This window comes from Ipomoea triloba, chromosome 12, assembly GCF_003576645.1.
Source record: "Ipomoea triloba cultivar NCNSP0323 chromosome 12, ASM357664v1".
NCBI classification, from domain to species: domain Eukaryota; kingdom Viridiplantae; phylum Streptophyta; class Magnoliopsida; order Solanales; family Convolvulaceae; genus Ipomoea; species Ipomoea triloba.
In genome coordinates, this window is record NC_044927.1 from 25,993,152 (window position 1) to 26,009,482 (window position 16,331).

The 16,331-nt window shown below is 35.2% G+C and overlaps 1 protein-coding gene and 2 long non-coding RNA genes across 4 annotated transcripts; 2 read left to right on the top strand and 1 right to left on the bottom strand.

The window, feature by feature from the left end:
- The first annotated feature begins 2,899 nt into the window (after window positions 1-2,899).
- Window positions 2,900-7,177, top strand: LOC115998526. 2 transcript variants are annotated; one of them, XR_004093908.1, is made up of 4 exons: window positions 2,900-3,434; window positions 4,992-5,040; window positions 5,754-5,852; window positions 6,402-7,177. It is a non-coding gene; the product is annotated as an uncharacterized LOC115998526 (long non-coding RNA). The 2 variants fall into 2 exon arrangements; XR_004093907.1 differs by having other exon boundaries at window positions 2,900-5,040.
- A 146-nt stretch (window positions 7,178-7,323) lies between these two features.
- On the bottom strand, window positions 7,324-11,483 carry LOC115998525 (cytochrome P450 714A1-like). Its single transcript, XM_031238110.1, has 4 exons — window positions 11,087-11,483; window positions 8,645-8,871; window positions 8,318-8,568; window positions 7,324-8,241 (listed from the first exon to the last, which is right to left on the bottom strand). Exons 1-4 carry the CDS (start codon window positions 11,430-11,432, stop codon window positions 7,452-7,454), a joined length of 1,614 nt encoding a protein of 537 aa, XP_031093970.1. The 5' UTR covers window positions 11,433-11,483; the 3' UTR covers window positions 7,324-7,451.
- LOC115998527 lies at window positions 8,421-8,965 on the top strand. Its single transcript, XR_004093909.1, has 2 exons — window positions 8,421-8,556; window positions 8,641-8,965. It is a non-coding gene; the product is annotated as an uncharacterized LOC115998527 (long non-coding RNA).
- Window positions 11,484-16,331: the final 4,848 nt, after the last annotated feature.

Here is a 16,331-nt window from a genome sequence, read left to right on the forward strand (position 1 = left end):
CACACCCTGATTAGTACCTAAGTGATCATATTCAAACTTGTATCTATTTTTCAATATATATATATAATTGGCCATCGGAATATACATGAGAAAGTCTTGCAACTAATTTGGCTTATTATAAACTAAACAAATATTGGTAGGTGGGTTGTTATAATGTGGCTTTGTGGCTTTTTCTGGAATAATCTTTGATGGTTGTAGTCAAGAATGGGAGGCCCCAAAGGTTCTGTTTGATAAAGTTGTGACAAATTGAGACAGCATCTTGCATTGATACTCACGTTGCATGTTTGAAGTGATTTTAGTCCATTATTTGATTGTTACATTTTAACTAATCTTTGATTTTCGGATTCACAGTCACTATTTAAAGATGCGATACGAGTGATACAGATATTTTAACTAATCTTATTTTATAGAACGTTCATCAACTTTTATCTTTTAATATGTTTATATTATGGCTATGTTTGGCAAACCTAACTGAAAAGTAGCTGAAAACTGAAAAGATATAAGTTCGAAGTTGAAATCTGAAGAGTTATTAAACTAGCTGTTATGCTTAAAAGTGTTTCGTAAAATTAGCTTTTGATAAGCTGATAAATGTAAAAATACTAAAAAGGACATTTTCATACAATTTAAATAGGTTTGTTTATATATTAAAATATAAATAATGAAATCAATATATTTTAATAAACTATAAAGTAAGAACATATATTTGAAAATATATAAAGTAAAACAAAATGTTTATAATTCATAAGATTAGTTTATAAAAAAATTAATGTTCAAACACAAAAGTCAAATTGAAATTACAATCAAACATATTGAAGAGAAAATGCCAAAATGATTTTAAATGAGAGGGTAAAGAATGTCATTTATTTAAAATAATAAGGATAACGATGGAAAAAAGTTAAAAAGCTACTAGCTAGTACCTTTTCAAAATAAACTCTTATTTTAAGCTACTATCTTATTTTGAGAACATTACCAAACAAAGTTTATAACTTATTAGTAGTTTAAAATAAACTATAAGCTTCTAAATAAGCTCGATCAAACAGAGTCTATATAAATCATTAAGGGTGTGTTTGAAAATCTGGAAAAATGATTTCTGAAAATTATTTTTTGGGTTTCTAGTGTTTGGATGTTCTTGGAAAATCAAGTCGACGAAAATCATTTTCCGTTGACTAAGGAAAATAAGGTTTTTTTGGAGCCGTAGACCAATCACACACAACAACCTCATCTATGCTTATGGTTTCCGCTGGTAAGTAACCACAGGTTTCTGTTGGAATCGGAAACCATAGGCATGGTTTTCGACGGAATCATAGCAATTCTGGTTTCAAGCGGGAACTATAGGTGTTCTTTAAAAAAAAATATTATTTTAAGTACTAGTATTTTCACCCGTGCGTTGCACGTGCATTTCACGTGTGATGCACATAATAGATTTGTTATAATATTTTAAAAATATTTAAATCGATATACAATTATATAAATTATAACAACGAATATTATATATTGCAATTGATGAAATTAGTTGGATCGATTATGTTTACATTATCTCTAGTGGAAACCATTAATGCTCTATCTCTATCTAATTGATCTCTGATGTTCTCCAGTGGCTCATGGAATTCAATCTAGTTGCAATTCCTTCTCACTGCAATCTTGGCGAGGCAGTCTGCAACTTCATTGTGGTCCCCGATTGTATGAGTGAGTGGCACGTCCCAATCTTTAGCAATCCATTCCAAGCATAGTTGCACGATGATCGCACAGGGGCCAAGGGGCTCAGGGTCTTTGGTGAGCCAATCGATTACCTGTTGCGAGTCGCTCTTAATATGGAGGTTTTTTTTTTATCCCAAGCGTCCATGCCCATCTCAGGCCAGTGTAGACCGCCCAAAGCTCTCCTTCAGTTGGTTGACTTGTATTCAAACTATTATGTTTTTTCTCGTACGTAGATGAGGACGATTTCAATTTTATGCTTCCTTATGAGCCTGCAATTTATTACCTTGTATATCTTCATCTAATATGTTTAACTATATTACTTACAATCTTTCCAAAATTAAAATACTTTTCAATTGTCTTGTTTGGCCTCTCTTATTATTTATGGTTAGAATATATATATATATATATATATATATATATATATATATATATATATATATGTAGTATATTTTCATATTTAGTCATCTATTTATAGTTCAATCTTGTTACCACCTTGACTATTGTGGCAATATGAAATCTAACCGTCCATCGATGACTTGAACAAAGCACCATGATATACAAAAATTAAACGATATTTTTTAATGTATTCATAAAATATTAAGTTGAACAATGTATTTAAACCCTCTTACACAATTACAACAATCCTATATTCTTCTCCCAAATTTGACACCATCTATATTTCCACTTATTCACTCTCATCTGTTTTGATAATCTTCAAAAACCTTTAAAAATAAGTATAAAAATGAACAAAATTATTTCTTTTCCACCTCAACCTTAATCCATTCAAGTACATATTATATTGTTAATCTTTAACTTTAAAATTACTTTTTTTTTTCTTTTGTACTTTATAATAGTTAGATAACAATATGATATATGCATGGAAGGGGTCTGATCGAATATTGTATAATAATATAATATAAGAATGCATATCAGGAATTTCTAGATCGCATTTATATGAACAGTAATGCACCATTAAATAAAATAAAGAAAGGCCCTGTGAAATTGAATTGTTTTAGGATTTCTCCTTTGATCGATAATGAGGGCAAGTGTACTCATTATCTTCCTCCTCAGTGCGCTCCAGAGGTATGAGTTTGCAGGCAGATTTTTTTTATTTTTTTTTTAAAGATTGCATTTTTATTTTATTTTCTCTCATCTTTTCCAGACCATCTTCCAGTCGTAGATTCTGCTCTGTGCCCACAAACAATAACATGAATTCAGCACTTATATGTACTATATACGTATATGTATATGTATGTGTGTGTGTGTGTGTATTTCTAAGTATATATATATGTGTGTGTATTGTGAAAGAAGGAGAAGAGAAGAAGAAGAGAAGAAAGGGTGTGTAAATGTGTACTGTGAAAGAAAGATTTGAGGAGATCTTGCCATTAAAGTCGCTTTCTCTATCTCTGACTCTCATGGCGAAAGCGACCCCTCACCCTTCGTTTGATTTACACATTCACCATTTTTCTTCCGTATTTCCTGCAAGAAAACACTCACCCTTTTCTTAACCCGACACTGTTCCTCCGTTCCATTTACTACTACCATCTCTTCCTTATAAATATTGCTGTATTTAGCTAAGCATTTATTCAACTCACCCTCCATCTTATTCTTTTCTGCACTTCTAATTTTATTCTCTTCTTCTTCTTCCTCTTATTCCCTGCTACTCTTATTTGTTGCATTCCATTCTTCCTTTTGCAGCTTCATCCATTTAAGGGTCAAAGGTGGTACCTTTCCAGGTTTTTATTTAATTATTTATTTATGATGGGTATGGTTAATCAATTGCTTTTTTGCAATCTTATTTGTGAACATGTATTGTTGTTCTCTTGTAAGAATTAATGTTTGTCTGGAATGATATCCATAAAGATTAAAGAGTTTACTTGATCAAGAGAGATCAAATGGATTTTTATTTTTGTTGGCTTATTGTTGATTTTAGGGTTTGTAGAGGAGTTCAGTCTTCCAATTAGTAAGGTTGGATCTCCATAGTGAGTTTATTTCATTAAGAAAGATCAAATGGATCTTGATTTTTCTAGTCCATCACTTTTCAATTGAAATTTTTGTTGGGATTTCAATTTGATTGGTTCAATTCCCATTTTTCTTACTGAAGAAATTTTACTATTTTAAGTATCTTTTTAGTTAAGATGTCATGCCTTTTTTTAATTTTTTAAATATATATTAAGGTTGTTGCTTTGTTAAGTTCATGGCTTTTGGCTTTGTGATTGATCCATTTATGATCCTCTATCTAGACTAATAAGATTGCCTGAAAATGTTTTGAGCTATTCCTTGTACACTGAAAGTTATTTTCTATGGATGTTTAAATTAATAATAAAGATATATCTACGTATGCACCTTGATTTTAGCATTTATAAAACCATTCACAGATCAATAATAATGATAATAATAATAATAATAATTTGTGGAGTGTTAGGCTAGAGAGAAAATGCCTCATTTCTGCTTTCCATGTTTTTCCTCCTTAAGGTAGAAAGAGTGACTTAAAGCTCCATATCCATATTCTGAGCAGTAACAAAGGAGTGACTAGCTTCCTATGTGAAATTATTTTCTTTTATCAACGAAAATTATCTTTTCTTATTTTTCTTTACAGTGGAGAGAAGTTGCACATGCTTCATCTTCATTCTTGTTTTGAAGATTTTTCAATGTTCATATTCTTCATTTAATTTCTTTAAAACCCAATTTTGTTCAAGAAGTTGGTAATCGCTGTTGTTTGTATATTTCTTTGTTATTTTCTGGCAGGCAAATATGTGAAGAAAGTAACCTTCATTTGCCCCTTTAAATACTGTTCAGTTACTCAGTTAGAATGCAATTTTCTCTTTATTGGAATTTTCATTACTTAACAGATGATTGAGTTAGTGGGATAGTTCTGAGGCTTCGTTTGTGACAATACATGTTTGAATCTCTTCTGAGGAATCTAGTAAGTTGTTGAATGCTAAGTAGTTGGAAGGCAGATTAAAATGTTATGTTCTGTGACATTATACCTTAGCATTAAATCATGGTTTATACTAATGACACTGGTTACTTTTGCTGAATTGAGGAGTGGTTCGAGAGAGCTTCCTTCAGCCCACTCATGGATGAGATTGGGGTTGAATTAGCTGCCGACTCATTCATCCAACCACTCAGTAGAAAAGAAGATGTTTTGTGCTACTGTGATTGAGTGAATGATGCGGGAGATAGTTTCTATCCCTCTCTTCCCTTGCTTGGACTGAAGGGAGCTCCCTTTTTCCATGCTTTCATTTTTTTCCACCCTCGGGGATTTACACTTTTTCCTTCAAATGGTACAGCTTTCAACAGGTGGGATCTTCTCCTCATCTCCGTCATAGAATAAATGTGGTAATGATTCTATTTCATTCTCATTATTTCGTTTGGTGAGTGGTTTCCCGAATGATGAAAGAGTGATCAGTGTGACATAGCGAAGCTTCCCAATTTATGTTCTTCCATTCACAGTTCTTAGTATTGGATGTTGCTAAATTTTTCAATGAATTTTTTAGCTTTATCTACCACTTAAAAGCAAATATCCTTATCCTGCTTAATGAGAACCTAGTTTCCTTATGAATTCCATACAAAAACAATGTATTGTTTTCTCCATAGATATAATTTGCTCTGGGTGAAGCCCACCTTGTAACCCTAGCCGGCAACGGATCACAAGGAGGTAAACCAGTTAGGCAGTTACCAGCCTAGGTTACCAAGAAAGCCAATAGACAGCTCCCACGGGGAGTCAAACTTGGTACCTTGTGGTTACCAAGCCAATTATCTGATAAATTTGGCTAGGGTTGCCCCCCATGCTCCAAAATTCCTTGATATTATGAGTGATTGCTTGCTTTGACACAAGGCAGACTTACTTAAAGCATATATACATTATCAATTGTGTGTGCACATCCATATTCTATGTGTATGTATCTTGGTTACAGATCGATAAAATTATGTGGAAAAAGGTTGTGTAAAATGGTTTCTTACAGGCTTTATTATCACCTTGCAGCCTGAAAGGCTTTTAAGTTTCCGTTATGGAGAATAAACTTAAATTTGGCTTCCGTTTGTTGCATCAGACTATCAGAGTTGGAGTTCCCACTTCGATTGACCATGCTGCTGTCATGTAATTTTATTCATGAGATTCATCTTTGGAAAACCAAAAGCCAATTTCCCGAGTAAGATAGAGTGTATAATTCAGTTTTTTTACTCGAATGAAATGAAAGCTGTTGCCTGTTCTGAACTTTGATGAATTTCGCATGGCTTCCTTGTTTCTGTTTTCCTTAGAGCAATCTATCCTGAAAAATCAATTTGAAATACTGTATATTTATGTATTCTGGTGCAAGTTGTCCGAGGAAAGTACAGTTATCCCATTTCAATATTTCAAGTCATCTTCCCTTGCCATGTGAGCTGGAAGTCTGGAACTATGAGTTCATTGCTAGTTTTTTATTAGGTCACGTTACTTGTTGGATTACAAGGCTTAGGGTTAGTTGCATGGTTATACCAATTATGGAGGGGGGACCGCTGATGCATCACATCTTGTTTAGGAAAATGACATTTAATCAGAGATAATTCCTGCCATTATAGTGCATTTATTAAGTTGTTCCATTCATTTTTTTTTATCCCTGGGAAATGTCAACAGATTCTGTTTGTAGGGTGGTCCCGTATTATTTTATATGGTAATTTTTGTTCTAAGTTGTTTTTTGTGTGTTTGTGGATTACTACAGGCACTGATGAAGGGTTATTATAAACAGCCTGACGTATTATTGGTCCCCGCCCCACTCTGGTCTTTTTAGGCAGCAGCATCACTAAGTGGTATTCACAGCTATGATATTCCCTGTCTTGTTCAATTTCTATTATATTCTCTCTGTGGCATTTGGTACTCCGAAGATTTTAGGTCCCCCGAAGTCTAGATCTTGTAAGATTATGATGTTCCATTTTCTGGATTGAAGTAACAATAAGGAATAAGAAGGAACCTGGCCTCTCCTATGGATGCCGGTTGCTCTCTAGAGACTAACCTGGATTTGAGTAATTTTACTGATACAGAAGATTGGCGTTTGAGTGGCTGTTGGGGTTATAGCAGCATAGATGGATGCATTAACGAGTTTGAAGACAACATGATGCCATCAAAAGGCTTCATTGAAGGCTGAGTGGTCCCCTCGGGGCTAAAGCCTGAGTTCAGGAGTTTGAACTCATGTGTATGCAGCAACACCGGGATGAGCGGCCCCCTCGGGGATGAAGTGTACATAGTTTTATAGTTTTGTGCAAAGTGTTGTTTAGTTGAACGTCCAACATTTGGTCCTCCTACCTAATGGGTTGTTGAATCATTGTGATTTACTTACTACATTCACAAATCCTGTCGGGCTGGGATGTGGGGGCCCGGGGCGAAGGATTTCGCGTTTATGTGGGCAAGTTGAATGCCCAACGGAGTGAGGGCTTGCACATGTACTTTATTTCGTTGTGGACTTGTTTTTCTTAGTTGCTTTCCCTTTCGAAATTGACAGGTCCAAACTGTAAAAAGACGACACTATTTCCAGGACCACTGAAAATATTTAAAGATATGTGAATGAGACTACTCTCTTTATCTGTTTCTGATGTTTGTTCAGCATCAAAGAGATTTTTGTCAGATCATAAATCACATAACTAACATTTTTGGAGATAAAGATCAGATAATTGCAGAAATTTTGCTTCCCAGACCTCAAGTACATAGGATTTCCTTCAGTTCTTTGTGTTTTTTATTTGAGTACATCTGGGGATTCATGCCCTTGAACCTAATCCTACTTCTTCAATCTCTGAATCACAATTCTTACTCCTTTTCCAGGTGAAACAATCATCCGAAAAGCGGGGGAGTGTTTGTACTTTGGAGAAAGCGAGAATGAGAACTTGGAGACTATGAGAGACACCGCGGCTTTGAGCTCGACCATGGCGAGGTTGCGGCCAACACAGAGGCGAGGACCGACCCCGAAAGGGATGAAAACTTGTGGCATTTTGCAGGCATTGGAGATGCCATTGGCGAACCTCTCGGGCTTAAACTCGTGTGCGTCTTGGCCCCATAGGTCGGGGTCGCGGTGCAGGGTTGGGATCAGTGTCCACACGCACACCCCTTTGGGCACGTGTATATGCCCTATATGTGTTTCCTGGAGGGCTTCTCTCGAGATAAATGCAGCCGGTGGGTAAAGACGGAGAACTTCTTGAATCACCATTGTCACCATCTTCATCTTGGTGATCGATTCTGCATCGAGCTGGCCATTGGGGCAGAGTTGGTTTGTCTCCTCGCGTATACGAGACTGCCATTCCGGGTGGAGAGCTAAGAGCATAAGGCACCAGGATGCAGCCGTAGCAGTGGCCTCGTGGCCTGCAAAATACAAGTTCTTGCAGTTATCAACCGTGAATTTCCTCGATGAATTCTCGTCCATGCTTTCGTCATTGATGGCGGCTTCCAGTATGCACTGCAACAGGTCCTTCTCGGCCGAAGACGCCTCCTTCTTCTTCACCGCTTCCCAGATAAGCGTGTCTATTTCCATCTCCAAACTCGCAATCCCCTTGTGCTTTCTCTGTGGAAGAAACCTGCAATTTTCACACACTTAAATTTCTTAGCTCGTTGTAACAGACAGGAAAACGAATGAGTTTCAGAACAGCATACCCTAATGCAGCCAAACCGAAGAGATAACTCTGGGACGAAAGGATGGCTTGAAGATTTCTAAGCTTTGAGAATATCTGTTTGCCCTTACTGTAAGAGCTTCCAAAACAAGCCCTAGAAATCACATCTGCAGAAAAGCTCCTCAGGTCTTCATCCACCGCTATCTCCGCCATTTCCCCGCCTTGCGCTTCAATCGCCTCGTCCCATTTTCTTGCCAATAGCTCCGCCGATTCCAGCATCAGGTTCACGTGATGCTGTAATTCAATCAAGATCATTCACTAAAACTTTGCTGTTTATGAAATAAAATGTGTTTGTCATTTTTCCAGGTACCTTGACTTTGTCCATGAAGAATTCTGGTGCTATAATCTTCCTCTGAAGTGCCCACATATGGCCATTTGACCTCAAAAGTCCATTCCCAAGCATGGGGGAAAGTCTCTTGGTGACATAAGATGGCTTCCCCAACTCCATACTACTCTTCTGGTTCATCTCCTTTACCAATTCTGCCTTGTTCACATACAAATGCTGCTTGTTCCCTGTTGAATATGTATATATGCAACCTGTAACAACAAACAATTAAACTTTTGACATGAACGAATCCCGATCACCTCCTCCACAGGTGGGGTTCTCGGGATTCAGGTGCAATTCTTTTAAGAATGACTCCAAAACAAGACCCTAGAACAGGTCACAGGTGGAGTTCTCGGGATTTAGGTACAATTCTTTCAGGAATAATTTTAAATCACTTGGCCTCCGAGAGAATAGGTCACAAGTGGGGTTCTTAGAATGCAATTCTTTCGAGAATGGTTCCGAAACACCTGGCGTCTACCAAGATTCTAGAACTAGTCACAGGTCGGGTTCTCAAGATTAAGGTGCAATTCTTTTAAGAATAACTCCAAAACAAGACTCTAAAACCGATTAAGGTGCAATTCTTTTAAGAATAACTCCAAAACAAGACTCTAAAACCGGTCACAGATAGGGACATGGGATTCTCAGGATTAAGGTGCAATTCTTTTAAGAATGGTTCATAAACACTTGGCCTCCACCAAGATTCTAGAACTAGTCACAGGTCGGGTTCTGGGGATTAAGGTGCAATTCTTTTGAGAATGACTCCGAAACAAGACTCTAAAACCTGTCACTTATGTAGGTTCTCGGGATTAATGTGCAATTATTTCAAGAATGATTCCGAAACACCTTATCCTACAAGCCTACCTTCTTATCTACCATCTATCCCTAGGGTGAGTGGCCCTAGCTGGGTACATTCATCATCAACAGAGGCAATTATTACAGATAGAGTGGCAACCTGGGGTTGCTATGAAACCCAATACTGTTACTCTCACATGATGATTCTTGTCCAATGCTCAGTATCTGCACAGCCCATCACATCAAAATTTTGACCAGAAAACAAAGACAGCACTAACTCCCAAAAGAACAGATATAGCAATTATAGCCATTGACCCTACCTTAAGCACTGCTCACACCCCAAATCATTCACTCTTTCAGCTTTATTAAAATTTCCGAAATTTCATGAGACAATGCTTGTCCTAGTGACAATCTTAATCATTTCAGCACAATTTTGATTGGAGTGTGATCATTACCTAGCATTTTTTGTTCAAGCACAAATAGTTGTTTTTTTAAATCATTTATTTTCATAATCTCTGGTAGGACCATTCAGGGTAGCTCCTCCGGGATCTAATGCTTTAAAGACCCAAATCATATCCTCATATCACCTAATATCTAAGAGTGTGCAGATAAATTGTACTAAAAAAATTGTACGGAATTATGTCCACTCACTTGATCACTTATTTTGAGATTGATTAGGACTGGTCACGACTGGTCACGTGCCTGTCGGTCCAAGTGATGGGTCAGGCAAATAATACACACAAATTTCCCTATCTACAAAAATCTTTAGTGGGGAAGGAAAGGACTAACACATATCATCACTTGTTTATCAAGAATCAAGAATATCCATTATATTATTAATTTATTATGATAAAAGCCAAAATCAATTAACTATAACAAGGACAACACACAGTTATATTCCTCCAATGTAATATAATAATAATAATAATAATAATAAGCCAAACAGCAAAGTTATAAATTAATATAAACTTGAAGGCTGCGTCTTACTCACTAACTCTCCTATTGTCTTGCTATGTAACATTGAAATCTACAAAAGTATATAAAAATATTTTTACTCCATTTTATATTCATGAAAAATCTTAAGGTTCCCATCAGCAATCGTGTCTTTTAGCATAAGTACAAGCATGTATATTCTTATGTTATCTTGAGTAAGATAAGGGTTGACAACTATGGGGACTATCCAAAGTACAAAGTTTATGTGTGTTAACTCAGTATAATATAACTTCTAAAACATGCATGGTTATACCTTAATATATATTTTGATGTTGGTTAATTAATACCAATAACACCATAATTTTTTTGAGTAACCAGAAAAACTCATAGCTGCTACATGATAGGAGTCCACTCAATACTATCGAGACCGATTAAGGGTTGACAAGTTTTGGTACCATCCAAATTATGAAGGTTATGTGTGATAACTCGGCATAACTTCTAAAGCATACATGTTTATACCCTAATATATATTTTGATGCTGGTTAAATAATACCAATAACCTTAATTTTTTTTGAGTAATCAGAAAAACTCGTAACCATCACCTGATAGAACTCACTCAATACTATCGACACCGATTAAGATTAAAATCTGTCTGATGTAACCAACCATAGGAAAGAGATGAGGATGAGATTCACTTATTACCGTATTGTTTACGCCATTGTTCGAAGTAAGGGAAGAGAGTGGAGGTGTAATCATGGGCTACAAATTCACCAGCATAGCTTGAAGCTTTCATGGAAGCTGCTTGAATCTTGTGCATCTCAGGGGCATTCCCATAGAGAAGAGAGGGTTTGGGGCCTTTGATCCCTTGTCTCTGAATCTTCCATCGCAGTATCTGTGGCTGAAGCCACAGGGTGTTGAACAAGAAGAGAGAAACCCCAAGAAAGAGGAGAAGAAGAAGGGTCAGCCATGGAAAGTTGCCCAGAAAAGTTGCAGAAGAAAGGAGGAGAATAAGGAAGAAAAAAGCTTTCTTCTTGGGACTTTCTTGCATCTTTCTTTGGTGACACTCAGATTGTATATCTCTCTATTTGTTAGTGCATCGCCCAGGGTTTTGAACCTTATAAAAGGACATCAATTGGCGTTGCACTGTTCATTCTCCATCAAATATTTGGTGTCATATAAAGAGAGTCAATACATGTCGTCTAAGTACAATGTACTTGACTTCAACTGTTCGATTTGAATCATCAATATAATTATTTTTAAATAAATTACTCCGTATAAGTTAATTAATTAATTAATTTTATATATATATTTTAAGATGCACAATAAATGTTTGGAGATATATAACGTTCGGAAATTAAGGCAATAAATTACTGCACCCCAAATTCCCATAACCACAAAGTCTCTCTAGCTGTCTCCCAATGCAGGTAGATCAGACAACCGTCCAATAGCTACCACTCTTCTCCACCTTCTTTACAGAATAAATTAATGTTTCCGAACATGCATGTGTATACATTTTATGTTATTAGTTTTTGTGTTTTGTGTTATGAAATTTTATACCTTAAAAATACGAATTCTTTAACTGAAACGAATGTCTTGTGCTGTGAATTTATGTATTTATGAACAAAATTTTGGTACCTAAATCACGGGTGCATGTGTATGTGTTTAATATTTTGTGTTGTGAAATTCTGTACTTATGAACACAATTTTTGTACTTAAATCACTGGTGCATGTGTATGAGTTTTATGTTATGAGTTTTTGTGTCTTGTGTGATGAAATTTTGTACCTTAAGAATATGATATGATAAATATATAATATGTGTACATTGAGATTTGAACTTGTGATCTTCTATTTACAAGAACCACATAGAAGTGTCATTGAAATATTCAATTATATATATTTTTAAGATGCATAATAAATGTTTGCACCAAAAAGATAAAAATATTTTTCAAAAGTCGTTTTTCTTCTTTTTAAATACACCCTAAAAAATCTTTTTTTTCCCTTTCCAGTTTCCAATACCATTACTAAATCTTTTTATTGGTTAAACCAAACAAGAGGATATCATCAAAAGCTACAACTAACGAACCATAACATGTTTAGTCATTCTTAGCATCTTTTTGATTAATAGTTTCAGATGGAGTCAATAATGATGACATGCCACGCACTTTATCATGATAAGATAAGTTAATAAAATTCTGACATACATAAAAAGCAGAAAACATATGAATTGAAGCAGAGTCACAGGTGAGTATCAAACAGTATGAATAAAGTGACAGGACTTGGGGGGGTTGGCTAGCTTTAAATCCTTAAGTCTTCTTCTCAGGATTCTTTGAAGATATGCATGCATATAATGGATATATACAGTATATTGATATAATGGGAGAAATAAAATTAAAGGTGATCAGATTATCAATCTTATGAATCTTAAATTATCTGTCTAATCAGTGGCAAACCCTAGCTTAGTACATACATAGGACGACAGGAGCCTATGTGTAGTAGGTGAATAAGTGTTGGCCACAATAATCGGCCATTGCTCGATCACATGCGATAAGTGAATACCGACACTCTCTTTCTGGCATTCTCAATGTCTCCTTCCTCTCATTCCTTTACAAACCAAATAAAATAATTAATTTGATAACCATAAAATTTTAAGTTTAACTATGACTCTATAATAGGTGGAGGGTAAACCCAGAACCTCAAGAGAGGTTCATCACAAAACCATGCCGAGACCAACGGCATCCCAGGCTATCATCTTCAAGTGGTTGCCAAATCTCTCGTGGAGGGTTATCTAGCTCTCTCCAAATTTTACTCATCAAATTTACTCTCTATTGTGGCGGGTGCTGATAGATTATTTTCTTCATGTGGGCCCTTATAAAAGTGTCTACATCAATTTTAAGTGTGATTTAATAAGCCGGTTAGCTATATATGGATAACGTAGATTGATTTACTTCCTTGTTATTCTTTGCTGACTAAGATCACAAGGCGAGTTTTACAAAGAGCACACATTTGAATAATTATTGTGGAGTTCCTTATATGATTAGCTAGTCTGCATCCCAAAATCAAATGCCCCCATTTACGGTCTTGATGCGAATGAGTATGTAAATTGTAAAGATGTGCTTTTGCCCCTATTAGAATTTGAACATGTTAACTTAAAAAAGAAAAAAGAAACAATATTAATTGAACTAAAACTAAAAGTAAATGATCGATAAATGTAATGAAACTAGCTAGAATGGGAGAACAATGAGATTGAATAATTGCATGGAGCAAAAAGGGTGTATTGAGCGAAACAAATTCAGTACAAGGGGAAAGACGGAAAGTGTGAATGTTATTACATGTGACTAGGCTATATATATATATATATATATATATATATATATATATTTAATATATATAGGTCAGGCATGTAACACAACTGCTTATTAACTTTGATGTATATCTTACTGACACCATAACAACTTAATTAACAATTGACACAATTTCTCATATTAATTAAAACTAAAAACTTAACACAATATAATTTTCCCAGGTTAATTAGTTGAAGCTAACTCCACATGTTGAAGCTTACTCTATGACTTGGAACAAGTGGGTCATAAACTCTTCCAAGTTCGATCCGATTCATTTACAATGACATATTGTGATTGATTTTTAGAAAAAAAAATTAATATTTTTCAATAAAATTAGGACATATAGATGACAAGAGTGATATTATTTTATGTTCTTTTTTCAAAATAGTATTAGGGTGAGTATTTTCACTATTTTGTTTGAGAAGTCATGGAATGTACCCCAGAAATCTCGTTGCTATTGGTCCTAATTAATAATGAGGGGATTGATGAGCCTGACCACAAAAACATAATCCACTTTAATAATGTTTCTTTCCTTTTTCTTCCAAAAAATGTTTGCCTTTCAAGTTTCAAAGACTTCAAAGTTCAAACCATCCAAAAATATAAAAGTTCAAATAATTTAAAAAGTTATATTATTATTGATCCAATTGCATATGTCAATAGGGACGAGGGTAGAGATGATCCACCATTTCGTTATTGATACGTATATATGTGTTTAATAATTATTCTTAGAGTAAATTACACTTTTGATCCTGTGACTATTGGGGTTGTGTTAATTTCAGTACACGACTTTAAAAGCTAACAATTTAGTCCCGTAACTATGCAATTTTTAACACATTTAGTCCACCGGCCAAATTACCGGCTAAAAGTCGCCGGAAAAGCATAAAATCTTTTTAAATTATTTATTCATAGGGGTAAATGGGTCATTTCAAACTCACCTTTTTGTTCTCCTCCCTCCCAGCTTATTCTTTCTTCTTCTCCATTTTTGCAGCGGCGGCCAACAAAAGAAAAACAGCATAAATTTCTTTTGCACACAAATTTCAACTAAAACCAACCCAACATGAAGTTTATTTTTAAAGTCGTGTACTGAAATTAACACGATCCCAATAGTCACAGGACCAAAAGTGTAATTTACTCTTATTCTTATAATATAAAGATAAAGATAAGAGTATTGATCTAATCAAGTTGTAATTTGAAAGAGCTGAAACAAAGTTTTCTTTTTTTTTAATTTCGATAACCTTTAAAAACATATAAGCACAAGAATATACCAAGAATTTGACAATAAAGCATCAAGACATTGATATGATCAAATTGCACAAAGGGTATTATATTAGTAGTATCAAATCAACAAATTATGTTGTATGATTGTGGCAGTTCTATATATACAATAATATTATTAAATTAGTGTATGATTACTTAACAAGATTTGAAAGAAGCTAGGACCCATACTTTGACAAAAAAATTCATCCATCAATTGAAAAAAAAAAAAAAAAACTTGACTTTAGGAGAATTTCGAGCACACATATGAATTAGAAAAGGCAAAAGTGTTGATGTAAAAATAGGATGCTACCTAGTTGGCAAGTTGCAATGGTTGTGTCGGTGTAATGTTATCAGAAAACAATTGATTCCTTTTGTCTAGGAAATGGGCTAGTACTTGTGCGCATTCATATAACCCTATGCTATCTACCCTCACTTGAAGAAGCTAAGCTAATAACACTACTATTGAGGAGGAGGCTAGGATTTCACTCAATTGCAATGTGATAATTATGAATTGGCTAGATGCGAATAGCTCCATAGCTATGGAACAAAGGATTATCCCATAATTAGACCGAGGTAGTGTATATGTATTTGTGGTTATTTTCAAATATCGCAGAACATAATGGGATACGATGATATAGAATGCAATAGCGCGCAACAAAGATTTACGATTACTCTTAATGGTCAAAGCAAGCCCAAATCTCCCCAAGTAGGATTCAAACCTACGACCAATCGGTTAATTGCTGCCAACCCTTGATGCTTGCGAGTAAAATAATTGGGTTAGTTTGCCCAGGATAACCCTAGCTAGCTATGTTTGGAGTGAAATGTAATGCATAATGCATTAAAGTTGGGTATTTATTGCCCAACTTAATATAAAAGTGTTAAAACATCAAGGTACAAATATAAAAAACATTAAAACAACTAGAAATCCAATTTAAAATCGCACCGCACAAAATAGAGCATAGATGAATGACTTAGTTTGCGGTTGTTCTTATTCTTAGACTTTTGTTCAAGACTTCCTGTAGGGTCGAATGGGTAGACGAACGGCTATCCATGAGGCTATTCAAGTTGGCACGCCTTGAGGAATAGTCGTTGTAGAGCTCTAGTGCGATGCCTCCATGATTTGCTACCTACAATGTTGAACAAGCATACAAATGACTGTTCATGTCGCTGTTTGTACCTCTTCCCAAGTTTTTGTTTAAAACTCCCTAGTATACGCTAGCAATAACTTCAAGTTGTATTTGACTATTATGCATTTTGAATTTTGGGAAGCTCAATATATGAAAGTTGTAACTAGATATCTTAGCTTTCCAAAGAGTTGTAAACCACTTCAATTCGACATCGTATGCGTT

Excerpts from the sequence above, each read along its gene's own strand:
- LOC115998525 (XM_031238110.1), bottom strand. The coding sequence starts at position 11,432 with ATGCAAGAAAGTCCCAAGAAGAAAGCTTTTTTCTTCCTTATTCTCCTC. Across the intron at positions 8,569-8,644 it reads TCTTCATGGACAAAGTCAAG|CATCACGTGAACCTGATGCT; the intron begins GTACCTGGAAAA and ends ATTGAATTACAG. Across the intron at positions 8,242-8,317 it reads TTCGGTTTGGCTGCATTAGG|GTTTCTTCCACAGAGAAAGC; the intron begins GTATGCTGTTCT and ends TGAAAATTGCAG.